At 37.1% G+C, this 21,939-nt stretch overlaps 2 protein-coding genes across 3 annotated transcripts; one reads left to right on the top strand and one right to left on the bottom strand.

Moving 5' to 3' along the window:
• Nucleotides 1–7,120: 7,120 nt before the first annotated feature.
• LOC112639985 (28S ribosomal protein S5, mitochondrial-like) lies at nucleotides 7,121–8,233 on the bottom strand. Its single transcript, XM_025415607.1, has 3 exons — nucleotides 8,126–8,233; nucleotides 7,717–8,033; nucleotides 7,121–7,567 (listed from the first exon to the last, which is right to left on the bottom strand). The coding sequence occupies exons 2-3, from the start codon at nucleotides 7,913–7,915 to the stop codon at nucleotides 7,299–7,301; spliced, it is 468 nt and encodes a 155-aa protein (XP_025271392.1). The 5' UTR covers nucleotides 7,916–8,033; nucleotides 8,126–8,233; the 3' UTR covers nucleotides 7,121–7,298.
• A 742-nt stretch (nucleotides 8,234–8,975) lies between these two features.
• Nucleotides 8,976–21,422, top strand: LOC105253917 (BAG domain-containing protein Samui). Of its 2 annotated transcripts, none has more exons than XM_011262318.3 (3): nucleotides 8,976–9,300; nucleotides 17,037–18,527; nucleotides 18,749–21,422. In XM_011262318.3, the coding sequence occupies exons 1-3, from the start codon at nucleotides 9,121–9,123 to the stop codon at nucleotides 19,139–19,141; spliced, it is 2,064 nt and encodes a 687-aa protein (XP_011260620.2). In that variant the 5' UTR covers nucleotides 8,976–9,120; the 3' UTR covers nucleotides 19,142–21,422. The 2 variants fall into 2 exon arrangements, with proteins under 2 accessions (XP_011260620.2, XP_011260701.2); XM_011262399.3 differs by lacking the exon at nucleotides 8,976–9,300 and adding an exon at nucleotides 13,614–14,197.
• Nucleotides 21,423–21,939: the final 517 nt, after the last annotated feature.

Here is a 21,939-nt window from a genome sequence, read left to right as displayed (position 1 = left end):
AAACCTCACGAGATGTATTAATCGTTTAATAATATAAGTGTATTTATATCCAAGTATATTTTTAAAGTCTCTCACACACACGTACATTGAGAAAAAAAAGTTGTTAACTCAACTAAACCGTTTAACTAAATTATTATTTTTTAAATTAAAATATTGAAATATTTAAGTTAAATAAATGTCATATTAGATGTATAATAGTTAAATATTCCAGTTAAAAAGATAAAAATTTAGTTAAATGGTTTAGTTAAGTTAACAACTTTTTTTCTTTTACAATTAGTCTTTTCTCTGTCTACTATTTGATTGTTTTATTACGCTTTTACAAGGTCAGGTTCTATAATCTAACTTTTAATTTGTATTTCATATGAAATTATTATTTTAAATATAATAATTTTCTTTCTTTGCATTTCTATCATGAATAGACATTTCCAACCTTTACTAAAAAAACTAAAAATATCCCTCAATTCTTTGTCTCTTCGGACAATTTATTTATATATAATTCTTTTTATTCTTTTAAAAGTGAACATCGAGAACAAGGTACGCGAGTACTGTAAATGTCAAAAAATGATCGCGCGAATATTATAGTTGTGAATATATAAAAATAAATGCAATATACTATGAATTTTCTACGTTATATATTGTATCAAAATTGCATAAAAGAGAAAAAGAAGAACAAGCCTATGAATAGACATTTCCATGCTTTACTAAAAAAAAAAAAATTAAAAATATCTCTCAATTTTTTCTCTCTTTCTTCGGGCAAGTCTACATATATGACCAAAATATGATTAACTGATTCCATCTTTATATATTTATCATTATGTGCTATTAATTAAAGCCGTAGACAATATTCAGAAATCAAAGTTGCGCGCAGGAATGGCCATTCGCAGAAACGAATGCGCACTGGTTCGGCCGCCATGTTGGCGAGTGACTGCGACGTCACTGCTACGTCACTGCTACGTCAAACGCGTCATACGGCCGCCATGTTGGCGCGTGACTCGGAGTCATACGCAGTTACACGGATCGTCGAACGTCCGCATTTTTCGCGTCTTTTAATCGTTTTTAAACGAATATCGCGAGTGAACGAGCGTCGAAAGTGTCGAAGGATGATCGCGCGACTTTCATAATATGTCAGTGAAAGTGCGCGACAGCCGTTTTCGACAATAGAGTGATAGCGCGATCGCGAAGATGGAGCGAAGTCGCGTCGCATTATTTGCGCCCTTGATGGTGATTACCGGATGCGAGCGAATATCGGAAGTGCCGAATAAAGTGTCGAGCGTTCGCGTTGATGATATCGTGTGCATCAAGATCGGAATGGGACGTCTCGAGGCGAGCGAGTGGAGCGGCCTGTAAAACAGCCGGTGAACGGTGAGTAGATTTGATTTATCATATTTGCGTGACAATTCGTGCTCATTCGACGCTTATACGGCATCGCGATGTTCCGAATTACGTTCGAACAAATCGGCGCAGCATCATAATTCGATGCGATGCCGTGCAATTCAAATAAAGTCGATCGCGTGAAGATGGTTAGGCTAGAAGCGATTTCAAATTTATTTTGTACGCGCGCGCAGTGCTGCACAGCCTCGTAGGGCTGCCAACAGTTAAACGATAAATTTGTTTGAGCTAACCTATCCTAACCTAACCTAACCTAACCTAACCTAACTTAATCTCTCAGTGTCTGCATATCGAATGTAAATACAAGCGTATGCTGCCTGAATTGTATGATGATGTATGCTTTCAAAAATAATATTTAATTATTTCATTAACGTATTACATTTTATTACGTAGTATATTAATCGTATTAAATGTGCGACGTACAGTTTTACACATTTTAATGAGGAGCATATAATATAATTGGTTAGGTTAGATTAAATTAAAAAAAGCTGCTGTGATTCATTTAACGTAATAAGATTAATTTGACGAATGTGCAGCTGTTGAAGTTACATGATATTTGTGGACACATTTTTTAAGTAATCAAGAGTGTCTTATTTCATCTCGATTACATAAAATTAAAATATAAAATATTTATGTATTCCACATTAACGTTATTCATTACAAGTACTATATTACTACATTACAGGTACTTTTCTTATATCTCAATCATATTCAACCATTTATTTCATCGATGAAGCTTTTCATATATCGCAGACAATATGATACTGTTTGTGGAATTTTACACAGGTAATACATGGCACAAAAATAATTTGTTCTAAAGTATTGTGCGCATTTCTCAAAAATAAATCAAATTAAATTATTTTCAGAATCCAAAAATCGCTACATTGCCAGGATTGTATCTTACTATAACTGCGATATTATCACCTTTTAATATGTGTGCGCAGTATTACATACATAAAATATATAAATTTATTTGAAACGTATGGAAATCTCTATCTTATTTATAATATTTATGATATTATAAAAGAAAATTGCAACTCTAATGAAACAGAGCGGTGAAATAATTGGTTGATACTTATGCTGGTCTAAAATATTTACCCTTTTTTCATCATTAGACTGGTGCTTTTTTTATTATACAGATGTTATCTGTAAATATAGTACTCGTAATGTTGTTTCTGTATCACTGTAAGCACACAAAAATGATAGCATTTGCAAGTAATTATGTTACTTATATATCATAAGAAAGAGAAAATAAAATTAAAGTTGAATACTGAATGTGCTCTAAAGTAAATCTCATCTAAATAAATAAATGCATAAATGTGCGCCCCACATTCCTCATGAAAAAAATACATAATATTAATCTTTATGTATTATTATTTTTAGATTTGTTTTTTATTCTTTTAAATTCTCTAGATGCACTTTTCTTCTCTCTTTCTTTCCAACTACTAAATATAGATCTATCATTTTTAATATAGATCTGTCATTTTTAGTGTACATTATTGCAGTAAGTGGAATAAAGAGCAAATCTTTTGGCACATTTAAAATGTACAGGAAAGTCAGTTTTATCTGATGCGTTTTTTTCAAGAAATATCTGAAAAAATTCATACGTATTTTTTAATCTTAGTCTTTCTAAATAAAAATTAGAATAATAAATTTGCAAAATAATTTGCTTTAATATATTTTTAGTGCAAACATATGAAGCAAAGTGCTCAAGGTGCATTACTATGAAAACATCGATAGAATAAAAAATAGATCGTATACAAAAAAATTAAAATATTTACACTACATATTTGATATAGCATTTAATCGATATGTGCAGTAATACGGTAAAATCTAATTTTCTCTCGAATTTTTTCACGAAATTTAAACTACTAAAAAAATATCAAATATTCAAATTGTTCAATAGTCTTGTGAAAGAAGCAGTTCTCGCTTAAAGAATCTTTAGAAAAAAAAAGTACAAAAAATTCCAAAGAAAAAAAAAGGACAAAAAATTTTTAATCTCACATGGATATTTAATTTTATACTAATATTTTTAATGTAACACTTCATTTATAAAGATTTTATTTTGTGAAACGTTTATACATAAAAGTACAATGATTATACGGCTTCTTTAATTGTTTCATCTTCGCATGATTTTCGTTTAAATAATAAAATATTTGTGCTTCTGGATATTTTTCTCTGGAAGCTTTATGCAATGTGTGTAACCTAAATCTGTTAACGTACAAGTATTAGAGTAACGGAATAAGTATATGTAATTTGATTAAAAACACGTGTTTTACATGAACTTTTAATTACATATTTTGTTATGTTACAAATAAAAAAATCATGCTTGCGCGACGCGATTCTAACAATTTACCGACATGCACAAAATGATGACTTTACCGGCAGTCGAAGTATCTGGACTACGTAATTCTGGCATATAACGCGAATGCAGATGGCGATACTAAACAGCAAAGAAAGATGGCTGCATGAGTGAAACGCGAGGCGCGAAATATTGCATTTCGTATATCGTTCTTTGCGAAAAAAATGTGTGAAAGTATTGTACGTATTCGTGATTAACAGTTCGGTATTGATGAATACTAATCAACGCAAGTATAATTTGTCGTATCTCATTGGATATCTCTTCAAACTCTGTATATGAATCGCTCTCAGTCTTTTAAAATGCAAAACTAAATATTATAAGATTTGACTTTGGAAAAGCTCGATAAAACAATCGAATCATTCGTAATTCATATCATTAGCATAATATACTATGAATTTTCTACGTTATATATTGAATCGAAATTGCGCGAAAGAGGAAAAAAAGAACAAGCCTATGAATAGACATTTCCATCCTTTACTAAAAGAAAAAGAAATTAAAAATATATCTCAATTTTTTTTCTATTTCTTCGGGCAAATCTACATATATGACCAATATGATTAATTGATTCCATCTTTATATATTTATCATTATGTGCTATTAATTAAAGCCGTAAACAATATTCAGAAATCAAAGTTGCGCGCAGGAATGGCCATACGCAGAAACGAATGCGCACTGGTTCGGCCGCCATGTTGGCGCGTGCTGCGACGTCACTGCGACGTCACTGCTACGTCAAACGCGTCATACGGCCGCCATGTTGGCGCGTGAATCGGAGTCATACGCAGTTACACGGATCGTCGTACGTCCGCATTTTTCGCATCTTTTAACCGTTTTTAAATGAATATCGCGAGTGAACGAGCGTCGAAAGTGTCGAAGGATGATCGCGCGACTTTTATAGTATGTCGATGGAAACGCGCGACAGCGATTTTTGACGATATTCAGTGATGGCGTCATCGCGAAGATGGAGCGAAGTTGCGTCGCATTATTCGCGCCCTTGATGATGATTATCGGATGCGAGCGAATATTGTGGGAGAGCCGAATAAAGTGTCGCGCGTTCGCGTTGATGATATCGTGTGAGTTTGTGTGCATCAAGATCGGAATGGGTCGTCCCGAGGCGAGCGAGTGGAGCGGCCTGTGGAACAGCCGGTGCGTAGATTTGATTTATCATATTTGCGTGCACAATTCGTGCTCATTCGACGCTTATATGCACGCTTATAGCATCGCGATGTCCCGAATTACATTCGGACAAATCGGCGCCGCATCATAATTCGATTCGGTGCAATTCAAATAAAGTCGATCGCGTGAAGATGGTTATGCTAGGAGCGATTTCAAATTTATTTTGTAGGGCTGCCAACTGTTAAACGATAAATTTGTTTGATCTAACCTAACCTAACCTCTCAGTGTCTTTGGATGTCGAATGTAAACACAAGCGTATGCTGCCTGGATTTTATCATGCTTTCAAAAATAATATTTAATTATTTCATTAGTGTATTACATTTTATTACGTAGTATATTAATCGTATTAAATGTGCGACGTACAGTTTTACACATTTTAATGAGAAGCATATAATATAATTGGTTAGGTTAGATTAAATTAAAACAAGCTGCTGTGATTCATTTAACGTAATAGGATTAATTTGACGTATGTGCAGCTATTGAAGTTACATGATATTTGTGGATACATTTTTAAAGTAATCATGAGTGTCTTATATCATCTCGATTACATAAAATTAAAATATAAAATATTTATGTATTCCACATTAACGTTATTCGTTACAAGTACTATATTACTTTTCTTATATCTCAATCATATTTCATCGATGAAGCTTTTCATATATCGCAGACAATATGATACAGTGTGTGGAATTTTACACAGGTAATACATGGCACAAAAATAATTTGTTCTCAAGTATTGTGCGCATTTCCCAAAAATTAATTAAATTAAATTATTTTAAGTAGGATCCAAAAATCACTACATTGCCAAGATTGTATCTTATTATAACTGCGATATTATCACCTTTTAATATTTGTGCGCAGTATTACATACATAAAATATATAAATTTATTTGAAACGTGTAGAAATCTTTTTCTTATTTATAATATTTATGATATAAAAGAAAGTTGCAACTCTAATGAAACAGAGCGATGGAATAATTGGTTGATACTTATGCTGGTCTACAATATTTATCCGTTTTTCATCATTAGATTTTTGGTGTTTTTTTTATTATATAGATATTATCTGTAAATATAGTACTTGTAATGTTGCTTCTGTATCACTGTAAGCACACAAAAATGATAGCATTTACAGGTAATTATGTTATACTTATATATCGTGAGAAAGAGAAAATAAAATTAAAGTTGAATACTGAATGTGCTCTAAAGTAAATCTCATCTAAATAAATAAATGCATAAATGTGCGCCCCACATTCCTCATGAAAAAAATACATAATATTAATTTTTATGTATTATTATTTTTAGATTTTTATTCTTTTAAATTCTCTAGATGCACTTTTCATTTCTTCTCTCTTTCTTTCCAACTACTAAACATAGATCTATCATTTTTAATATAGAGCTATCATTTTTAGTGTACATTATTGCAGTAAGTGGAATAAAGAGCAAATCTTTTGGCACATTTAAAATGTGCAGGAAAGTTTTATCTGATGCCTTTTTTCCAATAGAATTATCTGAAAAAAATGCATACGTCTTTTTTAATCTTAGTCTTTCTAAATAAAAATTAGAATAATAAATTTGCAAAATAATTTGCTTTAATATATTTTTATTGCAAACATATGAAGCAAAGTGCTCAAGGTGCATCACTATGAAAACATCGATAGAATCAAAAATAGATCGCATACAAAAAAATATTTACATTACATATTTGATATTTCTGCAAATATTTCCATTATTTTGAGATTGATTTGTTTCATGATATATTGCAATAATTAAAGTGTGATTTCTGATATAATCTGCCATGAGACTGCAGAGAAAGCCAGCTTTAATTCTTTATTTTGTTCAATATTTTTAATAATATAATAATTAAATTAAAGTTCTATGAAAATATGCTTGAAATACTAAATAAAAAAGATTGTTTCTTATGTACAACCTTATAAAGTTTAAGTAAACAAAAAATCATTGTTAATAATATACATATATAAATTGATAATTAAATAAAACAATTAATTAATTAATCGACACAATCCACGTTTTTTTTAGCTTTATGTCTAACATATATATATATATTTTTATAAATAAAAAATATTACTTTCTAATATAATTAAATAAAAAGTATAATATGCCTTTAAATACTTTATATTCACACCTATTGCAATAAACCAACCAAAGAATGCTTTTACATTCCTTCTTGTACTTTGGCATACATATCCTTTATGCCAATTATCTCGCAACACGCTTTTATCGCATGATGACAAAGCCCATTATCCTTCATGAATTTTCTTTACAAATATATTTTTATATTCTCAAACTGTGTAAAGAAATCATGTAACACTGAAAAATACAAAGTGATATTAAAAGAGAAGAAATAAATTTTATATTATATAGTATTGACAAGTATTTTCTTAGTGTGTTCCTTATATGTAGGAATATACATTAATCTTTGACCAGCCCTATTTTTAATCTTTGACAGCCTATTTTTAATCGTCTTTAGGGATGCTTTGGCTTTTGATAACGCAAATCCAGCCAGTCCATTTCCATTCCCAGTTACTATAAATGAATTGATTCTAGTCTTACGTGCTAAATTACTGGTCATACAAGTTATCATTTTGTTTTCCAAAATCCAGGTTTCAAAACTTTCAAATGTATCTGCAGAAAACAAAGATATTAATTATATAAGATTCTAATATTTAAAACTGAAACATCAAAAAAAAAAATTGAAAATAGACATCGTGTCACATGATTTTCGTATGTGTTTGATTTAATCATTATAATCCAATAACAGCATAAATATTAATCTTTTCCAATAAGATCTGATTCAATGCTTCTGCCATCCATTGTAACACTCGTCCAACCACATTCCAATGGCGATAATTTTATTTGCATTGGTCTGGTCTGACTTTGTGGTAATTCCATAAGTTTTTGCTGTTGAATTAATTCTTTTCCTCTAAACACAGGAGTGTTTAGACCAGGAAATTGTATCGGAATTTTTCCCATGCCATTAATTTGCTCCTTATTTAGGAGCTCTCTCTTTTCACTACTCTTCTTGCTCTACCTCTGCGTCTTCCTGCATTATTGATACTTGTCACACCCTTTCATAATTCATCTTCAAGTCCTATAGAACAAAAGCACAGTGAAATACAAATTATTTTCTACTGTAAATATAAACTATTATCAAAATGCTATATCCATAAAAGTTCTACTTACTATTCGCAAAGAACATAGAGTTTCTCACATTATTTAATAAAGTGACTATTTTTAATAAATGTGAATGACTGACAAGCAATAAATTAAACAATATTAAACAATAATATACCTGAAAAAAATTTCATAATTTTATTAGAGTTAAATTAATAAATTAATTTTAAATACACATTATATGTTAATTACATATAATGATTTAGAGACAATGATATATTTCATTTGCGTTACCATTGTTTACAGATTGAACATTTTTTATCAAATTATTTACAACTCTAAATATGTAGCATACGACAAGCCATTTTTAAAATCTATAAAACAAACAACAAAGTTGTTCATAGTTTTCACTCTTTTTTTGTCATAGGTTGTGTTCCAAAATTTACTGCTGGTACTGGAAATCTATAGTGTACGTCACGTAAACTATACATGTTCAGTATTGGTAGTGAATTTTGGAACGCAGCCATAGTCTGCTTTTAGGCGATCTTAAAGTCACTAGATTAACAAAGTACCGCAATTTTGATCTCAATAAGATAAGCTGGAGCAAAAATGGCGTCCGATAATATAGATATAGGCTGCGATTGTTGCATTTCTCCACGCAACAACTTGGCATTTTTGATATTTTCTTCTTTTTCTGCGCAACAGAAGGAGTTTTCTCACCTCACACACAACAAGACACAGGACAAACCAGGATCAAGATTAGAAAAATTGTACTTAGTATAGATAGCTTCACAAAGTGTGCACTATCTGCACTATCGGACGCCATTTTTGCTCCATCTTATCTTATTGAGATGAAAATTGCGGTACTTTGTTAATCTAGTGACTTTACTGTTTCGAACGCCTCGTTCGTCGGTGGCGTCGGCGCGGCGTACGCTCAGTGATGCGCAAGCCTTCGCGCGGAGAGGTCGTTTAACGTGATACGGTTGTGATACGAGAGGGAGAAAGTGAATAACTCTTGCTGAAATCTTGAGAAATTTACGAAAGGGCGCGCCGCGTCATCGACAATGTCGTTTTACTTTCGCGACTCGCCGAAATTCGCGGACCGGCTGCGGGGCATACCCGACGACGAGCTGCTGCGGGAAGTCAAGGAGAGGTTCAACGAGGACAACGAGGACGCATTCTTGGACTCTAGCAGGCGCACCAGAGGCGACTCCTTCGATCGGCCTTTCCCGCACTTTCCGAGAGTGAGTACAATATTTATTTCGTGACCGTTTTCCCTTTACTCTTTTCTCTTGCGCGCGCGTGTGTTTGGAATTCACGATCACGTTCGAATATCTGCTCGCGGATGCCAAGGCGCTCTTTCATTGACCTTTATTCTCCCTTTTCTCTTTTTTGCCTCCTTTTTCTTTCCATTTTTTCGATTAAGTGAAGCGAATCTTTCAATTTAATATTCACTTTTATCTCGAGCGTCACCAAAGATACTCGAAAACAAATACCCAACGCGTTTCATACTTGTACTCTTACATTTAAACAAATATGTGGGTATTTAAAAGAAGGAAATGAATTTTCCGAGAATATAGTGGCAGCGAGATATAAACATTGACATTGTTTACGTACGAACACGGATGTATATTGACAAACATCGATGCGAGAATACTCGAGAATGTTGTGGGTTTATCGTTTATCGTTTGCGCGCGAGATTCGAATCGCGGCGGATTTCTTCGTGTATTTATAGCATCGTCCTAAAATCGCTGCCGACGATCGTCTCGGTGGCAACGAGACGATCTTTGTCACGTTGCGGATTCGCGGGCACTTTTTCTCCGGCTATTCTCGTCGCGATATTTTCAGATTACAAAAAAACTACCCGCAAGACTTTTATATTTTCGCGGGCGGAGATACAGGTCGAATTTGACTCACGCGCGAGTCTCTTTCTCCCCTTCTTATTTAATTAAAACTGCATAAATGTGTCGTTGTAATAAATAATCATTATAATAAATAGTTGTAATAAATATATCGATGCTCGAAAATTGAAACATTTATCGTTATCTCTGGAGAAAGATTATTCAGTTATTATTGGAGCAATTAAAGAGCTCCCTTTTTCTCTCTTTTTATGCCTTATTATACGTGAAGGAGAGAAAGAAACTTTTGGCTTTATCGAAAATATCGCCGCAACGGAAATATATCGATCGCAGGCACTCCCAAACTTTAATATCCCGCGAAAGAGCCTTTTATCGTCGTTCGTAAATAGGTTTGAGAAGCGAGATATCGTCCCGTCTAAATGAACCCTCCCGAAACGAGTTTTACGAGGCACATATTCGAGGGTAGGCCACCCCTATCGATCTCGATTCGCCGAGAGAAACGGCATTTCCGACCCTTCTTTCACGTGTACATTTCCCGAGTCTTTCGATGACGAGAGATATATCGCGGGCGTCGGAAAATCACGTTACAAAAAAATTGCAAACATTAAAATTTAACGATAATAATAAATGTCTCAACAGCTGTATGTCTCCTTGAGAGGGCACAGAAAAAAGATACCATTCTACTGCCAAGAAAAGCGATTACTCAGTTTATTTTCCTTTTTTTAAGTTTTCTTATCAACAAAGCATATATTCTTGATAATAGTCTTAAAATATACTCATCACAAGTATTGGAAAATCTCATTATCATGTACTCGAAAGAAGACTTTATTCTCTCTTCAAGAATATTGTTGTAAAGTTGTGTCAAAGGAAAATCAAACTTACTTTACGCCAACTCTTGTAATAAACAAACCCAATTTTTGTTTTAATTTAATATTCTTGATTAAAATACTGCGCTTACCAAAATTCAGAATATATTTAAAATAAATAATATTTACTTGAATACAGTAAACATTTTTCTCTGCGTGGACGATCGATTCGATTTCTCTCTCTTCTTTTTCTTCTTTTAAAATATATTTTTTCTTTCCTACTTCTCATATTTCTCGCCGCGATAATGTGCCAAAAACCAATGCACGATCCAGTCCACAATCAGCAGAAGAGAGCGGAGATTAATAGAGATGACGCGATCGATAATGTTCCGGGAAACGATCTTTGCGGCACGAGATATGCTAATTGGCGTGTTGACAATGCGAGACAGGTGATTCGGTTATATGCGCAACGATGATGTATAGGTAAAGAAAAAGAGGGAAAGAAGTGTGCTTCATTACGTAAAGCGTATCGTATTGTATTGTAGCGTATTGTATTGGTTATATACGTGTATGTTTCCGACAGTTCTTTTCGTCATCTCCCCTTTAAGTCTTCTTTTATCTCGCGTCCCGGAAGGAAGGTCACGAATGATTCATCTAATATTTGTCTGGAATGTAAAATATTTACATCTTGGAGAATTTTTTCGGAATGAATTGTAAAATATAAAAAGGACATGTATTTTTTAATTTCTCTCTCGTGTGTCTCTTGAAAAAAGCCAGCATATTTTACATTCAAACGTTGGGTGAACTCGGTGTGAAGTTTCTTAAAAATATCGCGAATAGAAAGATGAATCCGGAAAAAACATGGAATAAAATATTAATTTTCTTCCGACAAGATTAAATCTGGAAGTTACAAGGAACGTATGATTTTCGTGAGCTTACATCTCGCGATAAAGCGCGTAAAGAGTCGTGGATCTACGCACAGCTGTACGTACGGTTGGCAATAAAGAGTTGCATTTACACACGTTAGCGTTATTTATACACGTTTAACGTATTAAACTTTGTCGCGTTACACAACGTACCTTGCGTAACGAAAGAGCGCGATTGTGCTCGCTCTTTTGAATAATTTAGCTCGACAATTTGATGATTCGATAACACTAGCATCTCAGAAATGGTTTAGATTGGTTTAGATGCATGTGTTACATCTCGAAAGAGTAATAGAAAAATTATAAAAATTGCATAGTTTTATCGCATTTAAAAATAAAAATTCCATTTCGTTGATTTACAATGTGGATTAAAAGTTATATTTTAATAAAAAGTAGAAATATTTTTATTTGTTTTTGTGGAAACATAATGTTGAAAATATATACTCGTAATGATAATTTCTTATAAATGTCGTTATTCGTTACATTATTAATTTTCTTATATTCGATATGGACACTGCAATTATATTTTCCAATTTTGCTATTTTATTAATGATATGGTCCGAAAAAAATATCGCGATGTATAGTTAGCGTTTATTTATTTATTCAATGTCTCATTCCTATGATGAAATTTTGAAGAGAAGGCCGTTGTACGCGAATCATTTTAATAATTACTCAATTTTACAATCACGGTACTCGACCAAAGATTCGGTTCCTTAATGGATTAAGCGAATTTCACGCCACGCGCCGGCTTCCGCCCCTCTCTTCTCCAAATGAATAAGCCTTTCGCCGACTCGCTTGGTGGACTCGCGCCACCTTCTCGCGGCTCGTGCTCTCCTGGCACCGCTATCGATCATCGTAGATCATCGATCGTCATTATCGATGATTCCACCAACGATTAAACGAGCTCGACGCGTGACGCCTTTCGAGATGCGGATGCTCGATATTGATATATCCGGTGGGCTTAAGAAAAAAAAAATCGCCGTTTATGATTACGATATGTTATATCATTGACTTGCGATTATATATATATATATATATATATATATATATATATATATATATACAGGATGTTTTTTAATAAGTGCGAAAAATTTTAGGAGATGATTCTTTGTCGAAAATTAAGGGGGTTTTTCGTATAAACATATACTCCTACATTTCTTCCAGTGGAGTTACGCTCCTTCAAAAATTGAGGGTAAAAATTAGATTTTTATTTTTTTCTCAAATTTGTAACAAGTTAGAGAAATGGAATCGAGTGGATATTTTCTACTAGTAAAAAGGTTATTTATTAGTATTTTTTTCAGCCTCTCGTTACAACGGGACGAAACTAGCAACTGCTATTCAATTTTTTATTACAACTTGTTAATGTTTACATGAAAAACCCCCCTTAATTTTCGACGAGGAATCATCTCTATCTGTATATAATATATATATATATATATATATATATATATATATATATATAACATAAACGTCGAGTCATTTTCGCCGAACTCGTTATCCCGCGCATAATATTGCGATTCATTCATCGCTATTTCGCTCTCGGTCTGTTTTCCTTAACCGATCGTCGGATTTTTTCTGGAAAATACATCGCGATAAGAAACTCTGCTCGTTACTAGGAACTCATAAATATTCAACTGCGATGCAAAGTCCCTTCCATCTAAAAATATAGTCACGTTTCTCCTTCCCTTCCTGTCTCCCCCTCTCTCTCGCTTTCGATCGAAAAGGGTCTACCTGCCCAACGAGCCCTAGGAACTTTAATAAGAACGCGAATAAAACGCATCGTTAAAAAACGAACGGACCCGTTCTCGTTGTCGGATGTCTAGCATTTCGAGAGAGAGAAGGAGAGAAAGGGGGGGGATTAGACGCGAGAAGATTCTAGCAAGTTCTCGCGGCCGCCTCCGCTCGCTGGCGATCACGTGGGGCGCGCGATCCACACGTAATCGCGCATTTAAGTCGCCCGCCGCAGCCCGCTCCTGCTGTCAGTCTCCCTGTCGTCCGCGCCCGTGACGGTCGTGTGTGCGCGCGCGCAGCCACCGAAACGCTGACACGTGCGTCGTACGCGTGTTTTTCTTTCTCGCGGGAGAGACGAGTCGACCTTGAAAAAGTACACCGGTGACGGCGAGCGAGAGAGAGAAAGAGAGAGAGACGCGACCGAGTGTACAGTGGCTTATGTAATCGCGGCCGGAGGCAGAAGCGCGAGGAGGAGACGAGGAAAAGCCAAGAGAGAGAAAGAAGGCGCGAGATTTCGAGAAGAATCTCGCGAGAGAGAGCTTTTTCTCGACCTTCCAGTCGCGCTTTCGAGAATCGCGCGGGCATACGGTAAGAGTTGCGAAATATATATCCCGATATCCGGAGAAAAAGAGAGGAAAGAGAAAGAATTAGCTGTTGTATAGTAAGAGAGAGATAGAGATAGAGAGAGAGAGAGAGAATTCGTGTCACGTATCCAAAAGCGGACGCGGGCTCGAAAAACAGGTCCAGAAAATGGACTCGCCTGTCATCGTGGACGCAGCATCCAAATTCGGACGGGAGATCGATCTGGACCGCTCGTTCCCCGTAAGTGACGTTACATCCACCTTTTTTTTCCCCCTCGTTTTCCTCCTCCCGCGAGACCGTAGACGACGAGACAACGAGACCGAGAAGACGACGCCGACAGTCTCGAATCGTAGGTCTCTCTCTTTACCTTTGCTCCGAGGAAACCTAACCTAACCTAATCTTCTCGCGAATTTGACATTTATGTCTTTTCGTCGAGTGGGTAAAATAAATGTTTCGCCGCGTCATTGCCCAAGACGGACCATTGTTGTTACATTGCAGCAATATTACCGCAACATTGCAATATTGCCGCAATGTTTTGTGCTGGATGGGCGATAACTCGTCTAATATTGCGGCAATATTGCAATGTTTCTGCAATGTTGCAGCAATACTAAGAATATCCCCGCAATATTTCGTGCTGCATGAGTCGAGTCTCGATTACAAAACGATACCGAGAGCCTCCTTTTTGGGAAGACAATCCGTACCTTTTAATGGAATCGGCGACGCGCGCGAGATATTTCCATACGTTTCGCGCTTTATTCCGTCTCCCCCCCCCTCTCTTGTCTCTTCTTCTCTCTCCCTTCTCTCTATTTCTCTCCGTCTGCTCCTTCTCGCATTCCGCACCGAGATCGCGTGGAAATCAGAAATAGCATTTACGTGGAACGCGACGTATTTTTCGCGGCGATAAAACACGCAGTTGGAAGATAAAAATCGAGATGTTATACCGAGTCGATTTTTTATTCGCTCGGAAAAATCTCAATTATCGTCTCATTGAGATAATATCGCCGTCGTAATAATTATCCGAATAAATTAACATGTATCAAACGTATTACGAAATCACGCACATATGAAAGAGAGAGAGAAAGATAAGACCGAGGAACGAGAAGAGGAATTACCGCGGGAAGTCGCCAAAAGTATCGAGCATCCGTGACGTCACGAACTCATTTAGCCTCGCCATTATTATTATCGTGATCGATAACCGGCTACGTGACGTATGTACGTACCACGTTACGTCGCGAAAGGCGCGGCGACTCCGTGCGTGACGTCATTTTGCCGCGTTATCGGACATGTACACCGTACACCATACGCCCTTTCGAAAATCTCGATCGCTCCGGATCGCGATTTCGTGCCCGAGGAAACGAGCACCGGAAAGAGGGGAAGGAGGAAGTGGGCGAGAGGGGGGGATCTTATACTTCCGCGCGTCGCGGATGACGTTTCGCGTCTCGGTGATTCTGGAACGCGTGACGAACGACTCGCGTGGGCGTATTTGCGCGTGCTCCGAGACGAGGACGGGGATAAAGAGGGAATGGGACACCGAGCACAATCGTCCCCACCCTCTCTCCCACCTCCCCCTTTACGTATGAAATCATCCGGTGGAAATAAAAAGTTTTTCCAGAAAAAAGAGATTTTTATTTATTTCTTTTTTTCAATTCCAATTATTCCGGTCGAATGTTCTTTGACATTTCCGAGATTCTTACTTACTTGGATGCGCGTGTATGCGTGACAGTTCTCAATATTTAGATCTGCAGGCTGTATGTTTTAATTTTAACACTGAGTTTCTCGAGGCGACGTATATCGTGTGGATAATATATTATTTTGGATTTTATTTCTAATGCGCTCATTACATGTACATAGGACAAAAATCTGTGCGGAATTTACACTATTAGTAAAGATGAAAAATTTAAATCAGTTTCTCAATCTTATAAAAATTTATTCCGGTTGAAAGAATAGAAAAAAAATGCGAAAACATTATGTTCATTCGTAAATCGCTCTAACAGCTGCAAAGAATTGATCGCTTCTCTTTTTTTAAATTATTTATTTATTTTAAATGCCGGATGAAATAATTCAACGTGACAAATTTACGTAATAAAAGAATAAACTTCCCTTTAGATAAAAAAATTTCAAAGATTATTTTAATTAATAAAAATGATTCTTCTAAATGTATAAAAAATATCTGTCTCAATTTTATTCGAATTCTCGTAACAATTTTTATTAAGCATGATGGATGAGACACTAATTATTTTTGTCGACAAGATAAAACATAAATTTTATTAACGTGTCTCGTTTATCCTCGCACTTTTAATTGTATTTTTTAAATACACTGTAGCTTTGATAAAGATATTAATCTAATGTAGTTGTAAACAAATTTGTCAGACCGATGCAGAATTAAAGCTCGAAAATCACTGAATAGCATTATTATGCATCAAGTCACAAATTATCACGGTTGACAGATGAAAAGAGCGAAGGCGACAACGGCGGTGCGTTTGCGAATTTCGCGAGCGCTGGCAGCCGCAGGGAGCCGGCAACGTGGTGCCGAAAATAGGAAAATCCGATTATCGGCGTAGGTGCTCGTATATAAAGCGCACGTTCTCTCCTCTCCACCTACTCCATTTTTCTTTCGCGACTGTGACTTTCTTATAATGCCCATCCGTCCGCCCGCTAAGTGGAACGACGACGTGATGTGACCTCGATTCGTCGCAGAAGGAGGATTCGTCACCTCGTGCCCGATTACGCGCAATTTCCCCTTCGGGGCGCCCTTGCTCGCTTACTGGTCGGATCGAAGAACACGATGATATTGAATGTCACGCCTAATTACGGTCATTAATGCCCAGTGGATCTGAATCTAGCGAAAGCTGGGCTGTAGACGATATTCGGCAGTTGTACAAAGCTGAGGGTATACGATGTACAAGCTATGAAGAAATCTAATATAATAATATAAGATGATATCTTTATACTCTCTTCTCTCTCTTTCTATATATATTGAAAAAAAATTCGTTTCAAAATAAATTTTTACAAAGCATTTTTTTCTCTAGTATCATTTTATACGTCGATACGCAACTTTACGCAATTTCTACCGTTGCAGGGTTTTCCGTTCGACGACGAGACCGACGTGTTCGAACGTCGACGAGGCGACGGCATCCGCGCGCACCTGGACGATCTCGCGGCGCGACATCCCGAGCTCGCCGAGCATCTACGCGGCCCGCCCTGGCCGTTTGGCGGCTCCCTGCTGCGCGATCGTCGCCATCGGCGTCGCGACTCTGGTGGTAGCGCTAACGACGGACAACAACATCAACAATCGGGTCAGCAGCATCAAGTGGACGAGGACGCGCGTAGCCAAGCGAGCGGTAGCAGCGCCGCGAGCGGCGCGAGCGCCGTTAGCTCGCACAGCGGCGGCGAGCCAGACCTGACGTCGTCGTCCGCGATACCGCAATACGGTCTGCGCAACACCGTGGACATAGGCCAGCAGCAGCGGCGCCGCAACATGGAGACGAGTCCGGAGAAGAGCGAGCGCGGTCAGCGCTCGATGTCGGCACCACCGGAGAATCGCCAACAGCAGCAGCAACAGCAACAACACGGCCAAGGTCAGCAGCAACAGTCGGTACCCGGCCAAGGACAGAGATTCGTGTCCCGAGTGGACATCACACCGCAGCACAATCAACAACAGCGCGCCCAATCGCCCGGCAAACCATCTAGCAACGTCCGGCACATCCCCATTTTCGTGGAGGGTCGTGACGAACCTGTAATGTCGAAGCTCACCGACGATACGTCGCCGCCCGCGTTCCATCATCAGCAGCGGCAACCGTCGCCGCCGCACTTTCACAGACCGTCGCACTTTAATGAACACTTTGGCAGACAACAGTGGCCACCGTCGCATTTTCAAAACGCATTCTACGAGCCGAGTTTTGAACAACCGCAGATGCGACGGCATCAGCAGCAATATCAGCAACCTCAGCAGTACCAGCAGCAACCGCAGCATCATCAACAGCAGCCGCAGTATCAGCAGCAGCAACCGCAGCAGCATCAGCAGCCTCAGTATCATCAACAGCAGCAGCAAGCTCAACAGCCACAGTATCAGCAGCAGCAACAACAACAACAACAACAACAGCAACAGCAGCAGCAAGAAATACCGAAGCCTAAGCCGCCGCCGGCCCCAAAGGATCCTTTGGAGAAAGTCGCTCAGGTACAGAAAGAAGTAGATAATCTGGCAGAGCAGGTGCGACGTTACGTCGGTGGCTCTCGACAAGACAAGGAGTACATTTATTTGGACGAGATGCTGACGCGTGAACTACTCAAGCTGGACGACATCGAGACGGAAGGTCGGGAGAATGTGCGGCAGGCGCGTAAGAATGCTATCAAGACCATACAGGATACCATCAGCTTACTGGAAACGAAGGCACCACTCACCGGCCAACAGCAACCTGTTTTGCGAGAGGAAGAAGAATGTCCCGAACAAAAGGACCAGCAGGAAGAAAAGGTCTCGCAAGTCCCTGAGCTTATGGATGTGGATGTGAAGCAGGAGAAGCAGGCCAACGAACCGATACCACTTCCGCCAGCGCCGTCATCACCGACGAAGGTAAGAAATCGTGTAAGAACTTGAAACGAAAGATGTTTCAAAGTGTTTCATTATCGATATTATATAAAATTTTCTAATAAATTGCAATTTATTTTTAATTTGTTTTATATTCCAGACTCTATCATTTGATTTATTTTTCTTCATTATTTTTTCTATTGTAATATTTTTAATGAATCGTTCTATCAATTTAACGTCTTGTTTCGTTTTCTCTTTTTGCGTAGACGAAAGAGTCTTCGGAAAATGAAAATGCGGCAACAGCTGTCGAATCCACGAATCAGAATGTCGCTCCCGCCGTTCAACAGGATATCAAGATCAATGAGAAAAATGAGCAGAAAGTAGAAAATCGTACAGCAGAAAATATAGAACAGGTTAATGCACCGATGGAACACGAGAAGGAAACGAGCAACGAAAAAGATGGTGATGCGACACAAAACAAGGATACGACACCGAAACAGCAGACGGAGGAAACGAAGAAGGAAAAGATGGAATCGCCGGAGGTGCAAAAGAAGGCGAAAAAGACGAAGAAGAAGGAGCAGCAGCAGCAGCAGCAACAACCAGTGTCCGAGCAAGCAATTCCGCTGCCACCGCCCTCGACGGAGGACACGAAGAAATAGAGAGTGTGGGGATAAGACTCGACGAGAAAAAGTTGTAAAAATGAAAATGAAGATTGTTGATGAAGTAGAGAATTTCGTGCGTTCTTAAGGGACGACGGAAGAATTTCGAAAGACATCGAATAATCGCACCATAAAGTGACTCGACAATTACGTAAAGGCGTTGAACGCTAAGCGCGGCAGCTATATCTTTTCTTTTTTTCTTCTAATTTTTTTTCCAATGCCAACTAGGATCAAACTAGTCGTGTGCGAGCCGTGCAATGAACGAATCTTGCGAGACGCTCGTCATTGCCTTAGGATTGAGGCCTTCTCTCTTTTATAAAACGGAATAAACGCGAGCAAACGGTACCGTAAGTTTGCGCGAATAGTCGGCTTTCTTGCGGAAACGGTCTTCTCGAGACAACGCAGTGTTCTAAAAATTAGACTGCGTCTGTATTCCGTCTGTATTTTTTCAAACAAGCATCTATATAGAAGGAGAAATCCCCGCATAGATATGCACAAGCGAATCTTTCTCTTCCGTCGAAATGACAGTCTTTGTCGTTTTTCTAACTTATTTATCGTTTACGGACTGATGATGAACGATTACGAGACGACGGGTCTGATTTATATGAGATGAACTCGAAATCGCGCGCCAAAGTCGCATAGTCGTTAGTCTCTCGTATAGACTAAAAGAAACAATCAAAATCCCAGAGCACGTGACTTCGGAGACATCTTATATATAGAAAGAAAAATGCGCGAGTAGTTTACTACTAAATAGAGAAGCGCGCTATATACTCATTCGTCGAGCAGACCAGATTACATCGTAGACATTTATTTAAAGTAATTTACGTGCAAAACTCGCAATCCTACATAAATAAGATATGTACAATATTTGCGAATTTTTTAGAGCGTAAAAGAGAATAGTATTTTAAATAAAATAACACATGTTCGATATGAAAAAAAATTTTGACTTCCATCCTGCATATTTTCCGCGCTTTCCGCACGTGTAGTGAATGACAGATTGGTCTGCTCAATAAGTATATAACGGCATTGATATAATCGGTACAGTATTACGTGGAATGTACACGTAACGACGATGATACGTTAATATTGATTTCTTATTGTACGCCTATTAATGATTTAATAGGATGCCTATTATTAATTTATTGTATGTCTGTCTGCGAGATAATTTCTTGTTCGCGAGTTGTATGTTTGTTGTTGACGCTAATAATAATTGGCCGCATATCGCACGCGCATTCAACGTGTCATCACCACAACACAAAGTGTATATGAGGCGTATATGTACATACTTTAGAGTCGTGATGACATTTTTTTCTTTCTAGAATTGTACAGGACAGTTTCATGCAATACATTGCACTTAAAATAATTGTATCATTCATATTTTATTTTTGTTAAGAATTTCAAATTTTAACCAGGCTGTGGTTAAAATCATATCTGTGTAATTGAAAAGAAGATATTTACCATTTCAAAGATATCTGGGATGTTTCTTAAATTGTTAAGAAATTAACGAAATGTACATGTAAACAGTTTTTGAATCTTGAATTATCAAAACCGCAATTAAATTTTAATTTATTTATCACATCAAAATAGTGAAAATTATAAAGCGATTAGAATTAAAGACGATGGCCATGTATCATGTATATTTTCGCTTAGGAAAATTTGGCTTTGATCTTCGCAAAGAATATGCGAAGCTCGCTACACGAATACTCCAGATTTAACGTTTGTTTGAAATTCTCAAAGTATCAGATACGCGATGCTTGAGAAAAATCAATTTGAAATGTCAGAGATTCAAACCTCGTGTTCGAAGGCCTATATTTATACAAGTATATTCTAAAATTTTTTTAAAAAATGTCTTTTTTACAGAGTATAGAAGACGATGTACATTATTCTTAAAAATTTTCTCAAAATTCACCAATCGATTTTTTAATGATAAAATTTACCATAAATACAATCATAACTAGATTATTACAAAAATGTAGAGTGAACTTATAATTATGATATTTAATCGTCATTTTCGATCAAAATCAACAGTGTCCAGATTTAAACTCGAAGCTCTCTTTCGATTTCTCGTTCGTGATGATGACACTCTGTCTTCTGTTCTCTCCCTTGCATCTGCACCGATCCTACTTTCCAGGTAGACGGAAATTTTGTATATTTTTCTGATATGTGAGATGTGTGTGAGAGAAAGAAGCGCGCGTGACAAAGATAGATACGGCGAAAGTGTGTGACTATTTTATGAGATTAATCAGAAGAAAAGAGAAAATACAAAGTCTACTCTATATCACTTCACTCGTTTCATTCCCCAGAAATCAGAAGCGATGTAATGATATTCGAATTAATTTTTCGAGCGTGAAATAAATGTTGGCAGGACGTTCTATCGATATCAACTTTTCGAAATTCGATGGAAATTTTTTTTGTGATATTGCGCACAATATTCGGGAAAAAATGCGGTACCAATGACCTGCTAATAACAACATCCGCCAAACGCAGCTGTTGTCTCGTCCATTGCCAAATTCCTGCGAATTGTTTGCACTTGACGCGCAACGATTTTAACTGTCATCTGGGAATATCCCGCTCGACCATGTGGCGAGGAAACAACTTTGACGTTAGTCATCCGCGATTGTTGATATTTTTCGCGTATTGTAAGAGAGAGGCTAGTGCAAAAATACTTTTATGATCGAGTACATGAATGCGAAGAAAATATCTTTTTCTATAAAATTATCGTATAAAATGCAACGTTTTTCTTGATTCATGAAAAAGAAACAAATTTCGATTTTTTTCTATTGTATTCGAAATTATCC

The sequence above is a fragment of the Camponotus floridanus genome, unplaced genomic scaffold (genome assembly GCF_003227725.1).
Source record: "Camponotus floridanus strain SB8 unplaced genomic scaffold, Cflo_v7.5 scaffold124, whole genome shotgun sequence".
Lineage (NCBI taxonomy): Eukaryota > Metazoa > Arthropoda > Insecta > Hymenoptera > Formicidae > Camponotus > Camponotus floridanus.
The sequence above is the reverse complement of the archived record's forward strand: the minus strand, read 5'-3'. Positions and strand labels throughout refer to the sequence as shown.